The sequence below is a fragment of the Alligator mississippiensis genome, chromosome 3, assembly GCF_030867095.1.
Source record: "Alligator mississippiensis isolate rAllMis1 chromosome 3, rAllMis1, whole genome shotgun sequence".
Taxonomy (NCBI): Eukaryota; Metazoa; Chordata; order Crocodylia; family Alligatoridae; genus Alligator; species Alligator mississippiensis.
In genome coordinates this window covers 251,383,919-251,406,320 of record NC_081826.1, presented here as the reverse complement: position 1 = coordinate 251,406,320, position 22,402 = coordinate 251,383,919, and the positions used below count along the sequence as shown (strand labels likewise).

The 22,402-nt window shown below is 44.6% G+C and overlaps 1 protein-coding gene across 8 annotated transcripts in view; it reads right to left on the bottom strand.

Moving 5' to 3' along the window:
- BDP1 (B double prime 1, subunit of RNA polymerase III transcription initiation factor IIIB) overlaps window positions 1-22,402 on the bottom strand; it is an 81,182-nt gene that overhangs the window by 37,373 nt on the left and 21,407 nt on the right. For 6 of the 8 annotated variants that reach the window (XR_009461104.1, XM_059725078.1, XM_059725084.1 and 3 more), the window contains exons 7-17: window positions 19,904-19,998; window positions 18,700-18,754; window positions 17,888-18,031; window positions 15,433-16,041; window positions 12,432-12,603; window positions 11,948-12,092; window positions 10,263-10,333; window positions 8,488-8,650; window positions 6,689-6,771; window positions 5,662-5,899; window positions 914-1,092 (exon numbers count right to left, since the gene is read on the bottom strand). Coding sequence is in view for 7 of the 8 variants with exons in the window: in XM_059725078.1 (XP_059581061.1) it covers window positions 914-1,092; window positions 5,662-5,899; window positions 6,689-6,771; window positions 8,488-8,650; window positions 10,263-10,333; window positions 11,948-12,092; window positions 12,432-12,603; window positions 15,433-16,041; window positions 17,888-18,031; window positions 18,700-18,754; window positions 19,904-19,998 (1,954 nt within the window). In the remaining variant the exon portion in view is untranslated. The remainder of the gene's footprint in view (window positions 1-913; window positions 1,093-5,661; window positions 5,900-6,688; window positions 6,772-8,487; window positions 8,651-10,262; window positions 10,334-11,947; window positions 12,093-12,431; window positions 12,604-15,432; window positions 16,042-17,887; window positions 18,032-18,699; window positions 18,755-19,903; window positions 19,999-22,402) is intronic. The other 2 variants (XM_059725081.1, XM_059725083.1) reach the window with 2 other exon arrangements.

The window sequence follows — 22,402 nt, the reverse complement described above, 5'->3', positions numbered from 1 at the left end:
ATCGTACATGTTACACTGGAACTAAAACACAATTCTCAAATGTAAAGCCTTAACAGAAAGTCAAAAACACATATTTAGAGGGTCAAAGCAATACCTCAGTATGTATAGCTAAAAACTGCTATGAAATGGATATTAGGCAGATTTTGGGCATCTCATAAAAATTCTTACTTGAAAACTGATACTTTAAATTAGTTTTAGTCATCTTGGCTTTCCAATTCTTCCCCCCTCCCAAGAATCCAGCATTACAATGGTCTAATATCTTTCCTCTTGGTTAAAAATCTATTTTATATTTGTTTTAGAAACAACAAATTTATGTGTTTAAAATTGAAGATTGATGGTATATTACAGTATTTACACAAATCCAAGATAAGGTATGCCCCCCACTTCACTCAATGTGGAAAAAAAAAAGAAAGCCTCCTGCCCCCCATACAAGGCAGGGAGCAGGCACCTGCTGCAGCTGCAATTCTGACCATGACAGGGGGTCCCCATAGGCTTGCATGGGGTTCACATTGTGCCTGAAACCCCCTGCCGCTGCAACCACTGTTGCCTGGCTAGCCTGGGACTGGAATGGGGCCAAAGCCACCAGAAATGGTAAATGGCGAGGGAGAAGGTGGAGCAGAGGCTGCAGGGGAAGGTACAGGCTGCAAAGGGCAGGTAAGAAAGTAGAAGTGGTAGGAGTGCAGATGGTATGGGTGGAGGAGGAAACAGCAGGGATTGTGCAAGAACCAGGGGTCAGGCTGCTTGCCTCCTACCCACTTGCTCCCCTTCCACCTGCCTCCCACCACTAAAATCTTCCATGTGTAGGATCTGATTATTGAGGGTCATCTTAAATTCAAAGTTGTCTTAGATTCAGGTAAATATGGCAAGACAGCCAGTATTTTCAGTTAGCCCTACACTCCATACAAAAACTTACCCTGCATCAGAATTGGAACCATTTTTCAAATCACCTCCAGGAATTCTTTTTACTTGTTCACAGCTCTCAGATTCTAAGGACTCTTTCAGGGAATGCAGGTTTTCATGTGTGGAAGCCAGCTTCTCAGGATTTGCAGCAGCTTCCTTCTCTAATACTTCCAAGTGTGCCTGGGTGGCATCCTAAAAGAAATATAAATCTCGCTTGTTAATGAGACTTGCCCATGCACTTTCTTATAAAGAGAAATATACTGAAAATTAAGTTTCACAAAATAATATTTTCCTTCTTTGTAAGTTATTTCTTCTGAGCTCTTATCCAGAGTTAGCACCAGCACATCTTTTAACATAAAAGTTGAAATTATTAATATTTAGATAAAATTTCAAGTTTATATATTTAGAAATACTGACCTTTACTTTTGCTAAGAAAAAGTTTGGATTCTGCATTTCCCTGACTCTTACAGCTGACATCACAGAAAAGGTAAGGAATGCAATTCCCAGCACGCTAAACCACTGGTCTCCAACCTTTATAAGTAGATCATTTTTTTAAATTAAAATGCAACCCAAGATCTACTGTGTTCCACCCCACCCCACCCCCTCCCTTACTGCCAAGCAGGTCAGTCTGCAGAGGGGTGGGGGCAGATTGAGGCAGGGAAAGAAAAAATTATTTGGGAGCACACCCCCCAGCAGGTAAGTCTGTGAGGGAAGGGGGGACAGGGCAAACTGAGGCCCCAGCAGTGAGGGACGGAGTGGGGCACAGGCAGGAGAAGGGGCTGGGGGGAATGGGGCCCCCACTGGGCTGGGTGGCGAGAGAAGCAGAGGCTTGAGGGGTATATGTATCCTGCCCCGCTTGTCCCACCACCCGGCCCAGCCAGGGCCCCACTCCCCCCAAACCCCTGCCCCCCTGCTTCCCTCACTGCTGGGGTCTCGATCTGCCCCCCACACAGCAGTGAGGGAGGGAGTGGGCCTGGGGAAGGCCCTGCACAGCTGGGGCATAGGACAGAGCCGCAAGTGAATTGTCCGAGGGACACTGGGCCGGGGGGGCGGCAGCAAGGCACACACCCTGGGAGGGCATAGACGGTGTGTGCCCCTGGATCTGTGAGGAGCAGGGTGGGCTGCTGCTGAAGCTGTCCTGGGCTCTTCCCAGCAGGGGTGTTCAGCAGGGCTGTGCTCGGGCCAGGTGGCAGTGGTGTGGCCTGATCCGCACAGATCCAAAGGCACACACCCCTCATGCCCTCCTGGGGTGCATACCCCACCTCCCCACGCCCAGCAGACAAGCCACTCACAGCTCTGTCTTGCAGCCTAGCTGTGCAGGGCTTGTCCCAACCCCAGCCCCACTCCCTCCCTCACTGAGGGGGTCTCAATCTCCCTCCCCCACAAACTGACCTGCTGGGCTGGGGCGGGAAGGGCAGCACACGCATGCTCAGTCCCACCCCATCTCTGATTGACTCTAAGGCTCCATGATCGACCAGTCAATCGCAATCGACCGGTTGGGGACCACTGCTCTAGACCATGGCTGTCCAAATGGCAGCCCCCAAAGTATTAGCATGCAAACCGTGGGCTCCCAACATGGTTGCCACTGATCCCTCTTCCTACCATAGCTCTTGCCATCACTTCCACTCCCTTCCCCCAACCATTGCTCCTGCCACAGCAGCTGGGTTCTTCAGGCTCTTCTGCCCTCCTCCAGCTTCTGCTCCCTTCCCCTGCTCCTAGGGAGCAGCACAGCAGGAAGAGGCCAGGGCTGCTTCCACTGTGCACAAGGCAGGAGTGAGGTTACCTTTACCACTGGTGGGTGTGCGTATGGAGAGGAAGGCAGGGTGCTGCGGGTATAGCAGAATGGGAGGTTGGTGGGGAGGAAGGAGGGGATAGGTAAGCTGGACAGGAGGTGGTGCAGAGGCAGGGGAAACTGGGCTGCCTATGAAACAAGAAGTGTGGGGGGGGAGGGCAAGGGAGTACTAAGTGGCCACGTGGCAGTAGTGAGTCCAGGTCTCTGACTCCAAGCTACACATGCAGCTTATTCAGAGCTGTGGCTCTCAGCTTCCTGAAAGTTGGGCAGTCCTGCTCTGGACTCTTGGGATGTTATACGCGTCTCCTGTAAAGCACAGCCTCTCCAAGTTCTACTACAGGGGCAGGCAATTATTTCAGATGTAGGGCTGCTTAATGAGTTCTGGCAAGCTATTGAGAGCTGCAAGGGTAGCTCCCCTCTTGACAGGTGCCACTCCTGGTCAGTATCCTGGGACCAGAAGTTCCACCCCTGCAAGCCCTGACCTTTGCCACAGGAAGTTCCTCCCCTTGCCCCCAGAGTACTCCTTTTTGGAAGGAGGTTTGCCATCTTGGAACCAGAAAAAAAACAAACCATATACTAAAAATCAAATATTGGCAATAACATATTTTAATTTTATTTTTAAAACTGTTTTTGTCCTGATCTGTGTGTGTTTGTGTAATTGCATAATACGCAAAATGAGGCCTTACTCTTGTATACTGCAAGGGGGGTGGGTATGGGCGAGTAGGTGTGGAGATTTGTGTGGAGGGCTGCATTTGTGGGGATGTGTGTGGGTGGGTATCAGTGGTGGGGTGTGTGTGTGCATAGCAGTGAGTAGGGCTCCAACCAGAGGCGCAGGGGTGTGTGTGTGCGCAAGTGTGTTGGAAGGGGTTGTGACGTTTGCGGGGGAGGGTTTGTGGGTATGGTTGGATGTGCATGGGAGTCCCGAGCACATGCCCCGGATGAGCTGGACAGTACTTGCCCCTGCCCCACAACAGCCCAAAGCCCATGTGCCCTGTGGCACCTCCCCTCCACCACCAGCAGTGCACAGCCCCAGCCTGCCCCACGCCTACTCTAGACTCACCCCTGCAGGATTGGATCAGCCAGAATCTAGACACAGCCCTGACCTGGTGCGCCCTGCACCTGCTCTGGGCTCGGCCATGGCAGCACAAGACAGAAGCTGTTGCTCAGCACAGGGGAAAGAGGCCCTCCCCCTCACCACTGCTGGACCACTCCTGCTGCAGCTGCCCAAAGCCCACGCCGCACCACCCGGGCTGCCCTGCACTGCCACCACTGCCCTGTTGGGCAGCCTGAGCTCTGGACAGGGGCAGGAGGAATGGCCTGGCAGTGGTTAGGCGGAGAGGCCGCTTCCCCCCCCCAAACACCAAACAACAGCTTGTCTCACACCACCGCTGCTGAGCCTGGAAAGACAGGATCTGAGCAAGTATGGGGTGCATGGGCTCAGGGCTGTGCAACACAGGTCCCCGGCAGTACCATGGGGCTGGAGCCAGCAGCGGCAGGAACCGGAAGAAGTCGCCACCACCTGGGCTGCCTAGAAAGGGAGTGTAGCTGTGGAGCTGCCCCAGCCCCACTGCTTGCCCAGAGGGCAGCAGGATGTGCCACAGATGGACTGCACCTGAGCTAGGTGGGACCGAGAGACCTGCCATGGGCTGGGGCCGTATTTTGTCCACTCCTGTTCTATTAAGATTCACAATTCAGCTTTATAGTATTTTCAGCCTATACTAAAGAGTTTTATGGACTGCACTTGTAGCAGAAAGCCCCCTTTTCCTCTTGCCTGCATTTGCTCTCCCCTCTCTGGATATGTTTCTCTTTTTCTACCTTTTCTTCCTTCCTCTCTCTTTCACTTTAAGATAAGGAATTGTGTTTTAAAATGTGTGTGTGTGTGTGCGCATTTTGTATCTCCCCTTGTAGTTTGGTATTTTTATCTATTTGTGTGCCATGGCATTGGTAGCTTATATTTTATACTCCTCACCTTTCATCTTTCAACTGAATGTATTTAGTTTCATAAGTAAGTTATACATTGTAACAATGTTAACAAGGGCAGGAATCAAACTGTCCTTCCCTGTATCAGGCTGGCCCCTGAAAGAGCAAGTGAATCAGTGATTGAATGTGTAACATGGTAGCAGACAGTAATTAACACCTGGGAAACTCCAGATCAACCAATGGAAGAACTCAATAGAAGACAACATAACAACTGGGAAATCTCTAAACGTCACTGATCAAGGGCTAGAAGCCCTGACCTGAGTTAATCATTGCCAGGGACCAACTTTTGGGCTGAATAGCTCCAGACCGACCACTCCCAAAGCCCTATTCAAAACTCATCAACAGACTCCCAAACCTGCACCTTCATGCGGACGACCCCTGGGGCTGACAGATGCCATCCAGTAGCCACCGAGGGGGGAGGGGGGGGAAGTCCCACGAGGGTCAATGACCCCTGGATTGGGCAAACCTGAAAACTGGGGAGTCACCAAAGTCTGCCAAGGACAGATAAAAGGCAGTGAAAAGTGACCCTCAGCGGCGCCCTCTTGATCTCCAACTTGACCAGACCTGTCCAGCCAGAAGGACCAGCCGGCGACCCCCTTCTGGATGATAACACCACACTGAAAGAAGCCTCGACTGGCCATCGACAGCAGACTCCAGTGCTTGTAGGATAGGTATACCTGACTCTGTAGCTTGCTACTCTGTGTGTGTGTGTGTGTGTGTGTGTGTGTGTGTGTGTGTGCGCGCACGCACACGCATGTGCACGTGTGTGCGTGTGTGGGGACCAGCCTCAAGGTTTATGATTTAACTCATTACAGTGTTTCAATCCACCTAAAACTAGAATGTTGAGGATCCCGAGTTGGACATTTGTAGCCAACACACTTTGGACACTATTACTTTAAAATGTCTCTAATCTGGGCCCCCACATAGAAACACAAAATGTGCCAGAACAGCTACAAAAACCTTCAACTGCTCAGAAATAAAAAACTTACAGATGCAGTGAGAAGTGAACCGCCTGTTTTGTCTTCACAATGTATCAAATCTTTCTGCACTGTTTCGCCACAATCAGTTTTTGCCTTTCCAAGATCTGTTTGCAGTATCACTGTTCCCTGTCTCACAGCTGCCCGCTCTACATTTGGTTTTGGCCTCTGCATTCGACTCCTCATTAGTGGTGCTGGTTTGAGTACACACTGTTTGCCATCTTCTTGTGATTGAGCTGTTTCATCAGACCTGGAAAAGCATACAATTTTGAATGCATCTCAGATGTTGAAACAATTTTAGAAAATGCAGAGATTTACATTGTACTCTATCCTGCCACCATGAGACAGTCAGAAGCACAAGGAAGGGCTACAGTTTTACAGCCAAGGACTTTTTACGCTCTTACTCCAAGCACATTGTATAACAAAAGTTGATTTGGCCCCAATTTGAAAAACTATACACTCTCTCAACTACCATCAGGCCCTCACAATTTTATTTCACTCCTTTAGTCAGGTGTTTGAGTATTCATCACTGATAAATTACTTCCCACACCTTTGAGTGCTCATATCCTTTATAGGGTCCTATTCATTCCTCTCATTTTTCTACTTGACAAATCTCCCTCACACCCGCCACACCTTACAGGTCTACATTACAGCCATCATCTCTGTTGAAAATTGCAAGAAACATTAAAGATGATGAACAGAAAAACTTGCTCACAGATAAGAAGCTACATCTTGAAGTATGTGGATTAAGAAACCAACAATAGTATGTTTTCAGTTCAGGATTTAGAGTTTATAAAACTTTACATTCCGCTATACCTGCTCCTTGTCAACAGTCCAAAATGTGTGTTTTAAGCAACCCAGACTCCTATACTCCACTCATTACAAGGGAAAGAAAGAGGGGAAAAAAGATTGCCTCAAAGACATGTAAAAAGAAAAAGCCTTTATATATTCACTACTCTAAAAAACACTGTTAGGAAACAGAAAAACTTGAAAGAGTTGAAGACAGCAAGGTTCATCTTTCTGTTCTCTACATACTTACCAAGATTCAGTCCCTGAGACTCTATCATCTTTCTTTGTTGTTTCCACTCTGGGAACATCAGATTTGTTACCTTGGTTACTATTCTGAAGAAGAATAGAAAGTTAAGGTTAATTCTTGTCACATATGTCAGAAGTAATTACAAGTTATTTGCATCAGAGCTGGTGCTCAAATTTATGGACAAGATCTTAGTGACAATTTCATTTCAGCCATAAAAGATAGCTGATCCCACTAACTTTCATAAATGCAGCAGTCTCATGACCAACAGGATGGAAAGCTCTTCGGAGCCATCATCTACTCTAAGTTTGAACAACATCCAGCAAAAGTGATATCCCAACCCGATTAAACCTTTAAACCAGAGGTGGGCAAAATGGTGGATCCAGACAGTGGCCAGACTCCATTTTCTAGCAGCCCCTGCCTGCATCACTATGGCCAGCTTCCATGGAGACTGGCACCGACAGCACTAGCAGAGTGCACAGCTGGGCAGGGAACTGCTCTGGGCCAGGGCAGGAGCTGGGATCTTGTGGTGGTGACAGCATGGTCTGCATCCAGGGCAGAACTGCAATCCACTGCCTCTATGCCCATGTCCAGAGTATGCAGGCAGCATATCGTGGCTCTGCCCCAGCTCCAGACCACGCTGCCACCAATGCAAGATCCTGGCCTCAGCCCTGCCCAGCCACGTGCCTTGCCAGTGCTGCTGGAACCACTCTATGGAAACCCTGACCTCCCATTGTCACAGCCCTGGTGCTGGGGTCTCCATGAAAACTGGACATAGCAGTGCAGGCACAGGCTGCTGGGAAATGGAGTCCACCACAGCACCAAACCAGCCCATGGGCCAGACTTTGCCTGCCCCTGCTCTAGACTATATCACATTATTAGTAATTATTATTATTAGTAATGATTAACAACAACAACAAAAAAACTGTTAAGAGGACTACTGATTTCTGGCCATGTTCAAAGGCTAAATACTTAGAGTAGGACTGACAAAGTATTAAAAAAATTAAATCACAATTAATTGCAAGATAAAAAAAAGTTGCAATTAGTCACAATATTAATCAAACAGTTAAATAGTCAGCACCCCCCCAGCATCCCAAAGCTCATGTGCCCTGTGGCTCCTCTCCACCACCAACAGCACACAGACCCAGCCCCAACTCCAGCCCACCCCATGACCGCTCTGGACTCACCCCAGCCAGAGTGGACCAGCTGGAATCTGTGTGAACAGCCCCGATCCTGACCCGCCCCGCGTGACCTGCCCACGCTGAGAAGCGGGAGCGACCACACAGAAGCTGCTGCTCAGCACGGAGGAAAAGAGGCCGCTCCTCATCACTGCTGCCCGGTTCTTGCTGCAACCACCTGGAGCCCACACCCTGACTGCCCTGCGGCTCCTCTGCACTGACACCACAGCCTTGCTAGGCAGCCCGGAGACAACAGTGATGGCAACCACAAAGGAGCCCAGGTGCGGACTCTGGGCAGCTGAAGCAAGGGGGGCCCAGCAGTGGCGAGGGACAGGGGCCACTTTTTCCCTGTGCCAAGTAGCAGCTTCTGTCTGGCTGCTGCCGCTGCTCACCATGGATAGATGAGTCTGGAGCAGGCGTGGGGCAGGCCAGGGTCAGGGCTGCGCGTACAGGTTCTGGCTGGTCCAGAGCTGGTCCACTCCGCTGGTCAAACCAACGTGAATGACTAACACAATCAAAAAAATTAAAAATGCATTATTTTGTTTTTGCATTAATCACATAAGTTAGTGTAAGTTAGCCATTTTGCCAAACAAAGTTATTTATTTCCATTTAGCACTCAAAAAATACCTTTTCTTCTGTTTTTCCCTCAACCTCTGAATGAAGAGTTTTATCTTCTCTTTCTGCCCGAAGAGGCTCATTCTTCTTTCCAGAAGCTCCTACTAGGTTAGGTTTAAATCTCTGCTGATGCCCTCTCACTGCTGTCCTTTCAGTAACAACTTTGTCAGTCTCTCTACACAAGAGTAAAGGAGTAAGGCATTCAAGATGCGCTGACATTTACTCCATAAAAACATCACGCCTACAGTCTTCAGTAATGTATACCAACAGTGTTCAACCTTTTTTGCTGGTGGGTCAGATGGAAAGTGACCAGTGGTGAGTGCAGTGGGTCCCATCCAGCTGCACAGGGGCAGGTGGACCCAATCTGACCACACATGAGAAGGGGTGTGACTCAACACCAGCCCAACCCCCAGCCAAGGGAGGAGGAGGTGGGGGGGGGGGAGGGTTGGGGAGTTTGGTAGGGGAGAGGGTGGCAGTGTTAAGAATTGCCACAGCTCCCCTACCACCAAAATTTCTGGACTTATGGGGAGCTCTGCAGGCCAGATGAAATGGGTCTGCAGGCCACATGTGACCTGTGGACTAGAGGTTGAGCACCCCTGATCTATACAATTTTACTTAAAGATGGACCTTTAACAAAGAACTTAGGAACTTTACCAGCCACACACATTTATTTGTACAAGCACAAAATCTTTAACCTAATCCAGTTAGATTCTCTGAACATCTCATTGTTGGATTTTTCAATCTGTAATAGGCTCAATTATCAGTTATAATAATTATAATTATTATTATAACTGTTTATGATTTTCACCAAAGAAATGCATACTTCTGAAGAACACTTTTGATCACAGCTGCATTATCCACACAGGCCATAAAGCACCACAATGCCAGTCAAGTCTCATTACTTTATCTAGGTGTGCTGTCAAGCTGTAATGATCCAAGAAATATACAAGAGGCAAAGATGTTTTAACTTTCGGTGACACAGTTGGTTCAATAAAAGATGACTATAAAAATCTCCCAAATATTTTCTTCGTGGGTACACTTTATTCCTTAAGACAGGGGTTTTCAACCTTTTTTAATAAGCGTACCTCCAGCGGCCAGACACAGAGTGGGAGCTGGGGGGGAGGGTTGGTGGTGCGCGGCCAGATGCAGAGTGCAGCGGGTGGCACACGGCCAGATGCAAAGTAGCAGCAGCACGGGGTGGTGGATGGCAGCAGCTGCCACTTCGTGCGAGCTTCCTTTCCCTCTCCCCCCCCTCCATCCAACCAGCCAGGCAGCGCCTGTGTGGCGCACAGAGGGGCACCACTGCCCTCACTCAAGGTCTTCCCAAGTACCCCCAGTTGACAACCCCTGCCTTAAAGTACAGGTTATTCAACAATAAAGTCTTAGAAACTGGCTGGTTGCTGTCACACCATGAAGCACTGACTTCAAGGGGAATATAAAAAATTAAACAGCTGCAATAATTTTGATGTGAAGTATATATCCTTCTTTAGACACTAATGAAGAAGTCAACTATTGGGTTTTTTTGTTCATTTGTTTTGTGGGGGGAGGGAAGACAGAGAGAGAAGGAAAACCAATTTCAACAGAAATAGATCATGTTTGCAATGGACAAATATACATTCAGAGCAGTATAAGAAAGGGAGGGGCATCTATTAACATTGTAATACACACTCACATGTGTACAAGCTGGAAGTGATAAAGAGGAATCAAAACTGCTCTAACTTTAACCCCGCTTCATCCAAAGCTGCAGCTCAGCAGACAACAGTACAAAGCAGAACAATTTTACTCACGTTGTTTCGGACTTTGTATCACGGCCTCTTCCTGCTGCACCTGGCTCACATAAATCAGATACTTCATTGTTCTGTACAGGAACAAAATGAAATTTTGCACTTTTAATTCCTGAAACAAGGAAACTCTTGCTAAAAAATAAATAGATGCTGGTGCCCAAGAGAAACTTAAAGCAAGTCTTTTCAGTTATCCTGTCCAAGGAAAACTTGGAAATATACTCCCACAATCAGCTTTCAAGCTATTGATGATGATAGTGTAGTCTTAAAGTAATTATTCCATCATTAGAGAAAACAAGGATCATAACAAAGCAGAGTTGTAATGTTATATAGAAAAAAAACCTACCTTGTTTAAAAAGGAAAAAAGTACTTTAAACCAAAAATGTATTTTCCTTTTATGTATTTTTTAATTCTATAAGTACTATTAAGGGTGATTTTGTTTCTTGTACTAACCGGTTTTTTTTTTATGCAAAAGTTTTATAACAAACCAAACTCATTTAACTACAGTACATCTAAATGACAATATAAATACATTGTTAATACAGACACAAGCGATTCGGATTATGAAATTTAGAAGAGTCCTGGCTTGTCTCTATATTATTTCTTTTTGAAAAGCAGCATACTTAACACATTTTTTCAGGTCAACTGAATATCTAGTTAGTTGTGGTTTGGTAGGTGGGGGATGGGGAGGGGAGGAGCTAAAGTATTTTTCAAGTAGTCTATTCCACCCCACCCACATAAGTCTCAGTGGTATAGCAGGGCAAACTGAGTTATGCTAAGGCTCTAAGCCAGAATCTAGGTCTTCCCGGAACTAAGCAATAAAATTTTACAAAGTGCTTTATAAGACAATGGAAAAAGTAAGTGCTGTGATTGGTACGCTGGGCGAACCAGATACAACAGTTTCTCTATAAGAAAACAAAACCAAAAAATTAGTAGGACTGGAGTACCTTATCTAAAAAGATAAGGTATGAAACCTGAGAATTGGACAATTTGGGATGAAAAAGTTACAAAAGTAATCAACAAAGGAAAGGCATGTTGTTGTGCTTTAACTCTGGGGAGACAAAGGCAGCCGTGGTTTATCTACTCAAACAGCAGGGAAGCCAGAAGCAAACATCCCACATACCCAGCAGAGGACCCAAGGCCTGGCACACCCAAAGGTCATAATGTCTAAAGGATGTGGTATTACATCAGGTCATATTACAGGTAGGAAACCTGTAATAGTGCCTAGGGATTACTATTGAAGTTCACTTGATACCAAATCAGATGACTTGCCATGTCAATCTTTGAGAGGCTCTGGCAAAAAGAATCTTGTTGGTAACAAGCCTGCACGCACTTTGTGACAAATGGTTACAGGAAGGCTCCAAGACACCGCGCTTTAATGTTGAGATTTGCCAATTTCATTTTGGAGATTTAAAAGTTTAACCACTGCCTTTTAAAAAAGTAATTTTGTTCAGAAATGAAGCTGCTTAGCATAGTAAGACTAAGGAGACAGGAAAAACATTTATCAAAACATCTGTCAATTTACTTAACTTTCACTAAATATTTCCAGGTTTACTGTCTTTTACATGTCAAATTGCATCTAGCTAGGCTATGTGACTTATAAAGTGAAAACTTTATTACTTGGTCTGTTGATCACTATTGGTATGAAGATTTCTGGAAACACAAAAAAGAGACTCAAAAAACAAAGATACCTTTGATTTAGTGGTTTGATCACTGCTTCCTTGGTTTCTGTTAACCAAAACTTGAGATTTTGAAAGCTGCCATTCCTGTGACTCTCTGGTGATTTCTGGTTCAACAGGTTCTGCTTCTATTAACACACTACTACTACCTTGAAAGCTGAAAATAATGAATGAAGAGAAAAGTATAATGCAGGGTCAGATGAGTTTGTTGCCCCTGATTCAGAGTAACTTGAGCAGTGGTCTTCAAGGAAAGGAATACATTGAAGGTACAAGTTAAAAGCAGGTGAATCCAAGAGCAAACCTTGACAAGGGATGATCCTGCCTTGAGCAGGGTACTGGCCTAGATTATTTCATGAGGTCCCTTCCAACCCTACATTCCTAGGAACCCAAGTACTGGAGAGAGAAGAGAAGGAAGATCCCATGTATTTGGGCCAGTGAACAGACTTTTTTTTAAGTTAAACCCTTGCTGTGTGTATGCCTCTATGGTGCAAATTACCTGTGTAAATCAAAATCACTATCTTCCTCAGTTTCATCATTCAGTTGTAAGGAGGAATCTAAGACTTGCTCCACTTGAACAGGAGTCTCCCAAAGCATTTCTTCATTATGAATACCCAGTTCCTCCCTGCATTCAGTAGAATCATCACTGTTTGTGCTGGATGTATTTTTTTCTGTTAACAGATAAATATATTTAAAATACACAAATCTCCAGAAATTGTCTGGTAAAAAAAAAAAACAAAAAACTCTATCACCACTTAAATACCACAGTTTTCAAAGCAATTTGAAAAGCCCAATTTCAGAGCCCTCAAACTGATTTCATATTCAGGAAGTGCAGAACACATACCTTCACATTCACACAACCTAGCCACTAGAGGTGTCTTTCTAGGCACCCCAAAAATCATTTAGAAAATAGCTTATGTATTAGTTGAAAGTCTGAAACTAATTTCAGGCTGGTTGCTAGAGCTTCTTTCTTGAAAGCAGAGTTAAACAAGGGGTCTAACAAGGTATGAAGTTTAAAGATTATCTTAAAGATGAGCACCTCCCATTGAGTAAATATCAAATGTATCAAATAAACCTTCTTCTGAAAGCCACTCTCACTTTTCAGGTTTTGGAGTCTTAATTATACATGAAAAAGGGCCAAGACAGTTAAAAAATATTTTAAGCATCTCATTAACTATATTAATGAAAATTCATCTAGGTTGTGTTTACTTTCATTCATGTAATTTGTTTCTTTTTGCAGTTATTTGATTTGGAATTTCAAGATAATTATACTTTTCATCTCTCATATTAAATATAACAATGCAAGTCTTACATTACAAACATTTCTAAAATTAGAACTATATCTTAAAATCTCAGCTGAATATGCTGACCTCCAACCCTTCTCATTCCTTTTGTATTTTTAATGAGCAGCTGTTTAAAGTTTGTTAAAGAACATGAAATTCAGATTTGGGGCCAAAATTCCACGAGTGTCTATGACAGAGGGCCAGCCCATCTATACAGGCTACCCTATCTTTCCTGCCACAACTTGGTGTAATAAACTAAATGATAAGTGTGGTAGGCTGCCCCTTAAATGCCCCAATGCCTAGGGTACCGTACATAGGCTACATACCAGCCCTACACTGGTGTCTCATGCCTTGCAGATGGCCTCGCAAATTGATAACAGCTCTGGCCCGCGGTCAGGCTAACCTCTGCTCCTTGCTGGGCCTCTAGCAATCCACTCTTGCACTCCGCCCCATCTCACAGGGCCTCATTCATCCTGCCCCTCACTGGGCTACTCACAACCTGCCCTGCTCTGTAAGGAGCCCCCTCGAGCCATCAGGCTTAAGTGCTCCCACTGCAGCTAGTGCACACATAGCCGTTCAGGTTGCTCGAGCAGCCGTACTCTACATGGTACTGGTCTTATACCTCACACTGGGCTAAACTCAGCTGTTAGCCCCTCTCCGCAGAACTTGCTCCTGTTGTCACTCGTGGCAGCTGGCCCATGTGCTGCCCTTCAGCCACCCCTGCAACCCTACTCAATTCAACCCTGGTGCAGCCCTTCAGATCACCCCTGCAACCCTACCACACACACACACACCCCTCCCTTCAGGTACCCCTGTTGTGCAGGCCCTTCTATACACTTTCACCCCCTCACTGGGGCCAATTCTATGCCCCCTCACTGGGGTTCAGGGTCTTATACCCCACAGGCTCAGGTGTCCGCAGACGTGCCTGGCCCCACTGCTAACTCTCTACTCTAAAATTACCCACTGGGTAGTGGGAGCTGGGGCTATAAAACCTACCCACCTTTCACTGGGAAGGCAACTGGTCTGGCATTTCTGGAGAACTACCTCACCACAGGTAGTCCCACCAGGCCACCCCTCCACAGCACGATGCAGTTTTGGGTCATAACCACGACCAGGAGCCTCCTTCCATCCCCATTAACTCCTACCCTTACCTCCCAGGTGTTCCTTAGCAGCCACTCAGCTAAGTGGTGTCTTTCCAGTTGCCAGCACACTGCTGGCTCAGCACTGTGTGCTTGAGTTGAAATGGAGGCTGCTCAGTCCCCTCCTCCAATCATACAGCCTTCCTGCAGTCATGTGACCACCACATCAAGACTGGCCCGCATCTGCCAGCTGCCCTGCTGCCACTCCAAGCCCTTAAAAAGTGGCAGATACCAAAGGTGCTCTGCCATAGTGTCCCTTTATAAAAGTTATGGTATTGTTCCTTTAAAGAGATTTATGAATTCTTGACTTTCTACTATATTCTCTGCCCTTTCAAGAATAGTTTCAATATAATGTTATGTAGCTTAGGGCTTACTTGTGAGACACAAGTGGTTAAAAAGCAAACACTACATAATACTGCCACAAATGAGCTACTCAGAGGACCAACAGAATACTTCTAAACGTTGAGCAGTTACGATAGCCCTCTTGCTTAGGAGATGTTTTTAAATCATGCTAACCTCTGTCAGCACTCACACTTCCATTTTGTTTCCAGAGACAATTCAAGGCACTTTTACCTATAAACCTTCAATAACTTGGTGCCCCTGGATACCATACAAAATACAGTTTGTGCAGCAAAATGGAAATTCAACACAAATAACCCAAAATCACTGATTTAAGAAAGGAAGGAACCAGGTGTCTGGCGTTCTTTTGGGAGAGACTCTTAGCTGTGGAACACTTCCCCACTTTGCCTTGTAGATTTCCTAAGCCCAGTACAAAAAGCCACATGGTTCTCCTACACCTCTGGGAAGAAAGTACATTAGATAAGAGGTAGTAAGCTAAGAGGATGGTAATTGTTAAGACTAGATTTGAATGAACATATTTACAGCGTTTTTATTCTACAAAAGGCTTACTTCTTGTGATATTACACACACTTTAATACCATACATGTACCCAGAACGAAAGTACTTTCATCATCTAAAAAGTATAAGAGCATCTGCAGGCAGGACAACACAAAACAGCATACTAAAACGATACCACCAACAGCAGAAAGAATTGTATTTGAACAGTTTAGCTTCTTACGTTTCCCGCTGGATTTTTCTCCCTTAGCTGGTTTCAAAATAACTGCTGTCTCTTTCGCAAGAGTCTCCATGCCCTGATCAGAATTCTTCTTCTTTTGTTTTCTTTTTCTTTTTACCATAGCCTCCGATGTGATCTGTTCTTCTGTCAGCTCAGAAGGATTCAAAGAATCCTCATTCTCTTTTTCAGCTATCAAAGGATCAACTCCTGTTTCCACATCAGAAAGATTCTCAAGTTCCTTTTCAAGATTTTTCTTCTTCCGCTTTCTTTTCTTTTTTGGTACCACTAGCCCAGATGCAATCTGTTCGTCCACTGGTTCAGAAATATTTACAGTTTCTTCATTGTCTCTCTCAGCTGTCACAGCATCAACTCCTGTTTCTGCATCAGCAAGATTCTGAAGTTCCTTTTCAGAATTTTTTTTCTTCCGCTTTCTTTTCTTTTTGGTTACCCCTGGCTCTGACAGGAGCTGTTCTTCTGCTGGTTCAGAAACATTCAAAGATTCTTCATTCTCCTTCTCAGCTGTCACAGCATCCACTTCGGTTTCTGCATCAGAAATTTCGACATCCTCATGATCTTGATCATTAGCAGCTTTTTCATTCTCAGCGTGAGCTACTAAAGACAGTACAGTTCCAGGTAAATATACAAGTATTATAATCTATGAATTTATTTAAAAGTCTACTGGCATTGTTGATATTTTGCCAGACACAGCAGCAGGACCATAAAGAAATGGAAAATCCTCACAGCGGCAACACCAAAGGCCAAGTTCTCCATGGGAGTAAAACATATTCCTCTACAATCATTGCAGTGCAAGGGCAACATTTTTAATTAAAACAAGCTGTTATACTTTTTAGGCCTAACTATTACACTGCTATTTTTAATTCTTCTCTGTAAAAGTAAGTCTCCCTTCCTCTTCCATTCCCCTTTTTCACTCCCCCACCAGCCAAAAAAAAAAAAAAGTTTTGCTACTGCTATAGAGAAACTACTTACTTGTAGCTGTATTAAACTAGTCTGAAAAAAACAAATTTGATACATTATTTGCTTTAATCATTTTCTATAATATTCTAATTCTAACACCTAAAGCTCACATACTTCTAACTAGATTGTATTTAAGAGAGAAAAACTAAATATTTTAAGAGCTTAACTCAAGCTACCTGAGGCACCAACAGCCCTAATCACCATAAAAATCTTGGTGATGTCTGACATACTTCACACAAATCAAGAACCTTGTTTTTAATTTGCATTATTTTAATATTCTTTAAATGTGTTGCTCCATTATAAGACAAATCTAAAAAAATACAGCATAAGTGTCAAGAGCTGTATGTAATGGATGGAAAAAACATAACTGGATTAAAGTATACACCCAACTCATTCCATAGCCACATTCAGAAACAAAACAGCCTAATTTCCAGTAACTCATACCCATAGCCTTTGTAATAAAGCATCTGAAGAAAACTCAAATTTTTAAGACCCTAGTTTCCAAGGCTCTCTGTCATGCCTTACCAACAAGTCTTCACATAATGATCTTAACAAGTATGCTTAGGTTGCAGGCAGACATTAAGTCAGTCACACAATTGGGGGCTGAGGAATGTTATGCTCATTCCCCAAATTACACAGCTTGCTGTGCCACACATACTTCACAGGTCATGCAGTATCAGGAGCATAAAATTCCTCAGACCCCAAATGCATGACTATCAACATGGGTGGGAAAGATAAGGGGTCATTAGCTTGGAAGCAGGAAGTTGCCTGTTCCCCAGTTGCACTCATTCCAAATGTGAAAGTAGCAGTTGGGGAGAGGAGCTTCCCACACCACAGGTGTCATTTCTATAGATGCATACGTGCTTTATAAAACATCTGGGGTGCCATGAGCCCAACACTGGGGAGCCTTCCCCTGATGTCTGGGGTCACAATGCCACAGACCTTTAAAAAGCAGGCTTGCAGCTGTGAGCACTGGCTGAATGCCTGCCCACTTTAAAGTACCCTGAGCACCATAAACTTGACATCAGGGAGAGGGTCCTTGATATCAGGCTCACTGTGCCTGCATAGTGCAGCTGGGGATAAGGGAAATGCTGCACGGCACAGGTTTAGAGGCACCTGCACAAGCAACAGGGGATGGGAAAGCATCTAAAGAAATCAACAATCACAGAATCCACACGAAAATGAAGGACCTTGACTGCCTGAGGATAAATATTAATATGAATTAATGAATAGCCTGTGAAGGTATTTATTAACAGGTCAATTAGAACTCTTCAATTATTAACAGGTCAACTGAAAAACAGACTAAGGAGACTGAACCAAAAGTAACCTGGATAGGTTTAGCATCTGATAAACTAGTTATTGCCTACAAAGCTTACACCTCTCTGTACCAGTTACTCTCTGATGTGCAACCCTACCCTATCTTCTGCCTGGATAGCATGGTCTTTCACTAGAGTAATAACACTGGCAAAAGTATTTAAAGTACCTTTTTGCTTTTTCCGAGCTTTTTGTGGCTTCTTTTCTTTTGATCTTTGACTTCTAATCACCTTTTGTTTCCTCTTTTCCTCATCTGCTAGAACTTTCCCAAGCAGCTGTGCAAAGAATTCAAAGTCAAATGGCCGCTTTTCCTCTGTCCAATTAAAACAGGGAGAAAAGTTGTCATTGCTGATAAAATGCTCTAAGTTTCTGCTTTTGTGAAATAAACAGTTCAGTGGAGATTGCCGTGATCAACCATTACATTTCATATTCTTCCTAGTCAATTGCTCCTTCTGTATATTTTTTCAACAGTAATTATACAGAAATAAGGAGTAAAAAAAAAAAAATCACAAGTTTTGTAATTTAGCTTTAACAGAAATGAAAAACAAATCTTGCATATTTAAGCACTTGAAAGATTAAGCAGCAATGAATATTCAATTTGTACCACAACTACAAATTGTGAACTACAATGTGCTAGGGACCATGACATACCGTTACTTCTATGTAATATAGAAAATGCATACATAGTATTGTAACTAAAGAGTCTCAGAGTGCTCTACAATTGATAACTAACATATCCTCAACACCTGTTTGAAGTAGCTTGCCCTCTATTTCCTTAGAGATCAGTATGATCAGTTTTATATTATATACCAAATTACTGAGAGTTGGGCCTGAAATCAAACTCTTACTCCCAGCTTTGCATAGTTTCTAAATTTTAAGTACAAAGCAATAGTTACAGAAACAACTGATACCACTGTTAACTTATTGACTAAAATGAAAAGCAAACAAACACTATACATTTAATTTTTAAAAAAGGCTTACTGAAGGCTTTGTCTATCCTCCATCCATTTGTTTTTTCCTCACGTTTAAACTTGTTCTGGGGGTGGTGAAAAATTATATTAATCTTCCATCAAGCAAATTATATAGTACAGGACTGTCCAACTTCTAAGAGCCAGGGGCTGCATGTCTACAGGGCCACATTAGTGGGGGCTCAGAATTGCATGGACCCCCACCCACCCACAAAAAGCTGCAACGCATGCCCATGCTGGCACTTCTCCCACTACTGCACCACACTCATGCACCCCTAGGCCCATCCTCAGCTTCCCAAGCTCCATGGGGATGCACTGCCCCAACCCGTGGTTCAGGGACAGGAAACAAAAGCTGGAGGGAGAGAAAGCCTAGAGAGACTCCGTTGGGGGGGGGAGTTGCAGAAATGACAGCCAGGAAGGAGCCCAGGGACTGCAATTTAACCTTTTACAGGTGACATAGAACCTGCAGGCTGCCTGTTGAACAGCCTTCATATAGCATAACAAATGTTTTGAAATACAGCAAACCTGGGCAAGCTATTGCTTTAGCTATGGCAGTGGTTTTCAAACCTTCCTCAACTCATGAAACCCTTTCATATGACATTTTCTGTCATGGAACCCCTACCCTGGCTCTGTGGGCCACGTGAGCGGTCACAGAGCAAAGGGACCTGACATGGCCATGCCACACCGCCTCCCAGCCCACTTTGCCATTACCCCTGTCTCTCTGCGGAACCCCTAATGCCCCATCATGGAACCCCAGGGCTCCACAGAACAGTTTGAAAACCACTAAGCTAGTGCAAATTTTGGCCCAGAAAACAAAGCTGTAAAATCAAGTCAGTGTTAGTTAAGAATACAACCTCATTAAAATGAGCTGCCAGGGGACTGGGAGAAAATTAAACAGTGTTCACACTGTAATACAATTAGTCACAATGAAAAAAGAAATCTGTTCCTCCTGCTGCAACTGTTAAAATGAAGTTGTACTCTACTAATTTGAAGAAATTATACTAGGTAAATTGGTCCCCATCATATCAAAACATAACAGAGCTATACTTTGAATATTTGTTATACGTACATACTAGAAATATTTTTACTGCAGAAACATCTAGCATCAAAAGTTATTAACACCAAACAGATGACTGAAAAAAAGCAAACAAGCTAGAAAAAATAATTACATGCTAGCAGCTGCTTTAGTTATTTCATTGTCTCCTTTATTTTTTTACCTTAATTTCTGATCTTGCTCTGTGAGGAAACAGCTGACCAATCAGGGAGAAGTCTGTTCCTACCATGCTGATGGCCAGGAAGAACATATCAGTTTCTGGAAAAAAAAAAAATTAAAGCAGCACTGAAGACTAGTTGTTGTTTTTTTTTATTATACATACCAAAAACTTCACCTTTAAAAGTAATGACAGATGCCCAATATATTCAGACAAACAGAGCTAACTTGTAAAGCAGCTTTTTTGATTCAGAGTGACCTAGACAAATTGGAGGATTGGGCCAAAAGAAATCTCATGAAGTTCAAGAAGGATAAATGCAAAATCTTGCACTTAGGATGGAACAATCCCATGCACCAGTACAGGCTGGGGGCTAAGTGGCTGAGCAGCAACTCTGCAGAAAAGGTCCTGTGGGTTACAGTGGACAATAAACTGGATGAGTCAGCAGTGTGCACTTGTTGCCAAGAAGGCTAATGGCATACTGAGCTGCATTAGTAGGAGTGTTGCCAGCAGATAGAAGGAAGTAATTATGCCACTCTATTCTGCACTAGTGAGGCCACATCTAGAGTACTCTGTCCAATTCTGGTTCAGGGACTGGGGCACATAAATTATGAGCAGAGGCTGAGGAAACTGGGCTTATTTAGTTTGGAGAAGAAAAGACAGAGGGGATTTGATAGCAGCCTTTGGAACCACCCTTCAGGTAGCTTAAAGAGATGGAGGCTACACTGTTCTCAGTGATGACAGATGACAGAACAAGGAGCAATGGTCTCAATTTGCAGCAAGGGAGGTTAGGTTGGATATTAGGAAGAACTTTCTCACTAGGAGGGTGATGAAGCACTGGAACAAGTTACTTAGAGAGATAGTGGACACTCCATCCTTGGAAGTTTTTAAATCCAGGCTTGACAAAGCCCTGGCTGGAATGATCTAGTTAGTGATGGTCCTGTTTTGAGCAGGGGTGTTGGACTAGATGACCTCCTGAGGTCACTCCCAACCCTAATCTTCTATGATTATATAGATTAGTTCATAGATTCAAAGAGTTTCTGCCAAAGTTAAGACCTAATGTGGTGAGAGTTTTGTTAGATAGCCAGTAGGGTTATGCTTATGTTCTTATTAAAATCAGTGGACCAAATGTGGCCATCAGGGGAGGTCTGGAAGCCACAGAGGGGTGCATGGCAGGCACTCAGTAGCATTCAGCCTGGCCTGGGGTTGAGTCAGGGGCCCAGGGGGCCAAGGCTGGTGTGCTGCATTAGGCTAAGGCTGGGAGAACAAAAGCCAGGGTCAGGCAGCCAAGCCTGGGGCCAGGGACCAAGAGAATGTGGGCTGGAGCAGGCTGAGGCTGGAAGGGCCAAGACCAGTAGGAACAGTCTGGCCTGGGGTCAGAGACCCTGTGGGCAGAAGCCTGGAGCAGCAGTACCAGCCTGGGCTGCAGTTAGGGGCCCAGAAGGCCAAGGGCTGAGAGAAGGCTACAGCCACCGTATGGGAACTAGGGACCTTGAGAATGGAGAGCTGAAGTCAGAGCAGGCTTGAGCCAAATCCCAGAGGGCCCCAAGCAGCCCCCTGCAGGCAGAAATTCTGCTAGCCTGCAAGGGAAGAGTCATGGTTTTCCACATTTTTCTCCTTTAAAGGAGAATCCATTTTTAAAAGTTTCTTTGCAACCCTTTTGTATATCCTTGCAACCCAGTTTTGAGTCATGACCCATAGGTTGAGAAACTCTGGGCTAGGTGGATTAGTTGCTCAGACAGGGCCACCAGGCCCAGCAGACAATTTAAAGTAACATCTGCAAGGCATGGATGTGGCTGTAGGGGTGGAAGGTGGCTATGATTAGCCCTTAAGGTAATTTGGTCCTGGGGGCACATACAGGCCCACTTCATACATGAGGGCAAGACTGAGATCAGCTGGGTCCAGGAAGGACCTGCTGGACCAAGAATAAAAGAAGGCTCATTCTGGGGCCCTGGGACAGCCTCCCTTTTCACAATCTAATTATTTCAAAGGTATAGCAGGCAAGAGGAAAGGGAGGGTACCCAAGGAGCTGGAGCAGGGCAGGAGCTGCGTGGCTACCAGGGAGTGGCACAGCTGCCCCTGGGGCCCAATCTTGTCACAGGGCCATTAAGTCATCTAGTTTGATCTCCCTTACATGCTGAACCATTAAAACTGTACCTAGTGACTCTTGATTCAAAATTACAGCCAAGTTGCCAATATTTTACAAATTTTGTTAAATATCATGTTGCAAGTCAAGCCTTCTGAAACTAGTGTGGAGGACTCTATGAATGTTCATGTGGGTACTTATATTGCATCGCTTTAGCTTTCAGCAGCTACCAACATAGAGAGCTGATATCACACTAGATTATCATAAGCTAACATGCCAGTATCTGTTAAATTGAAGTTTACAGCCTTTATCTTTCAATGCACTGAAGCCTGAGTGATAAGTCATTTGGTACAATTAGTTTAATATTTGCTTCATCTCATCTTACAATTAGTATTACTACTACGTTTTAAGTAATAATATTA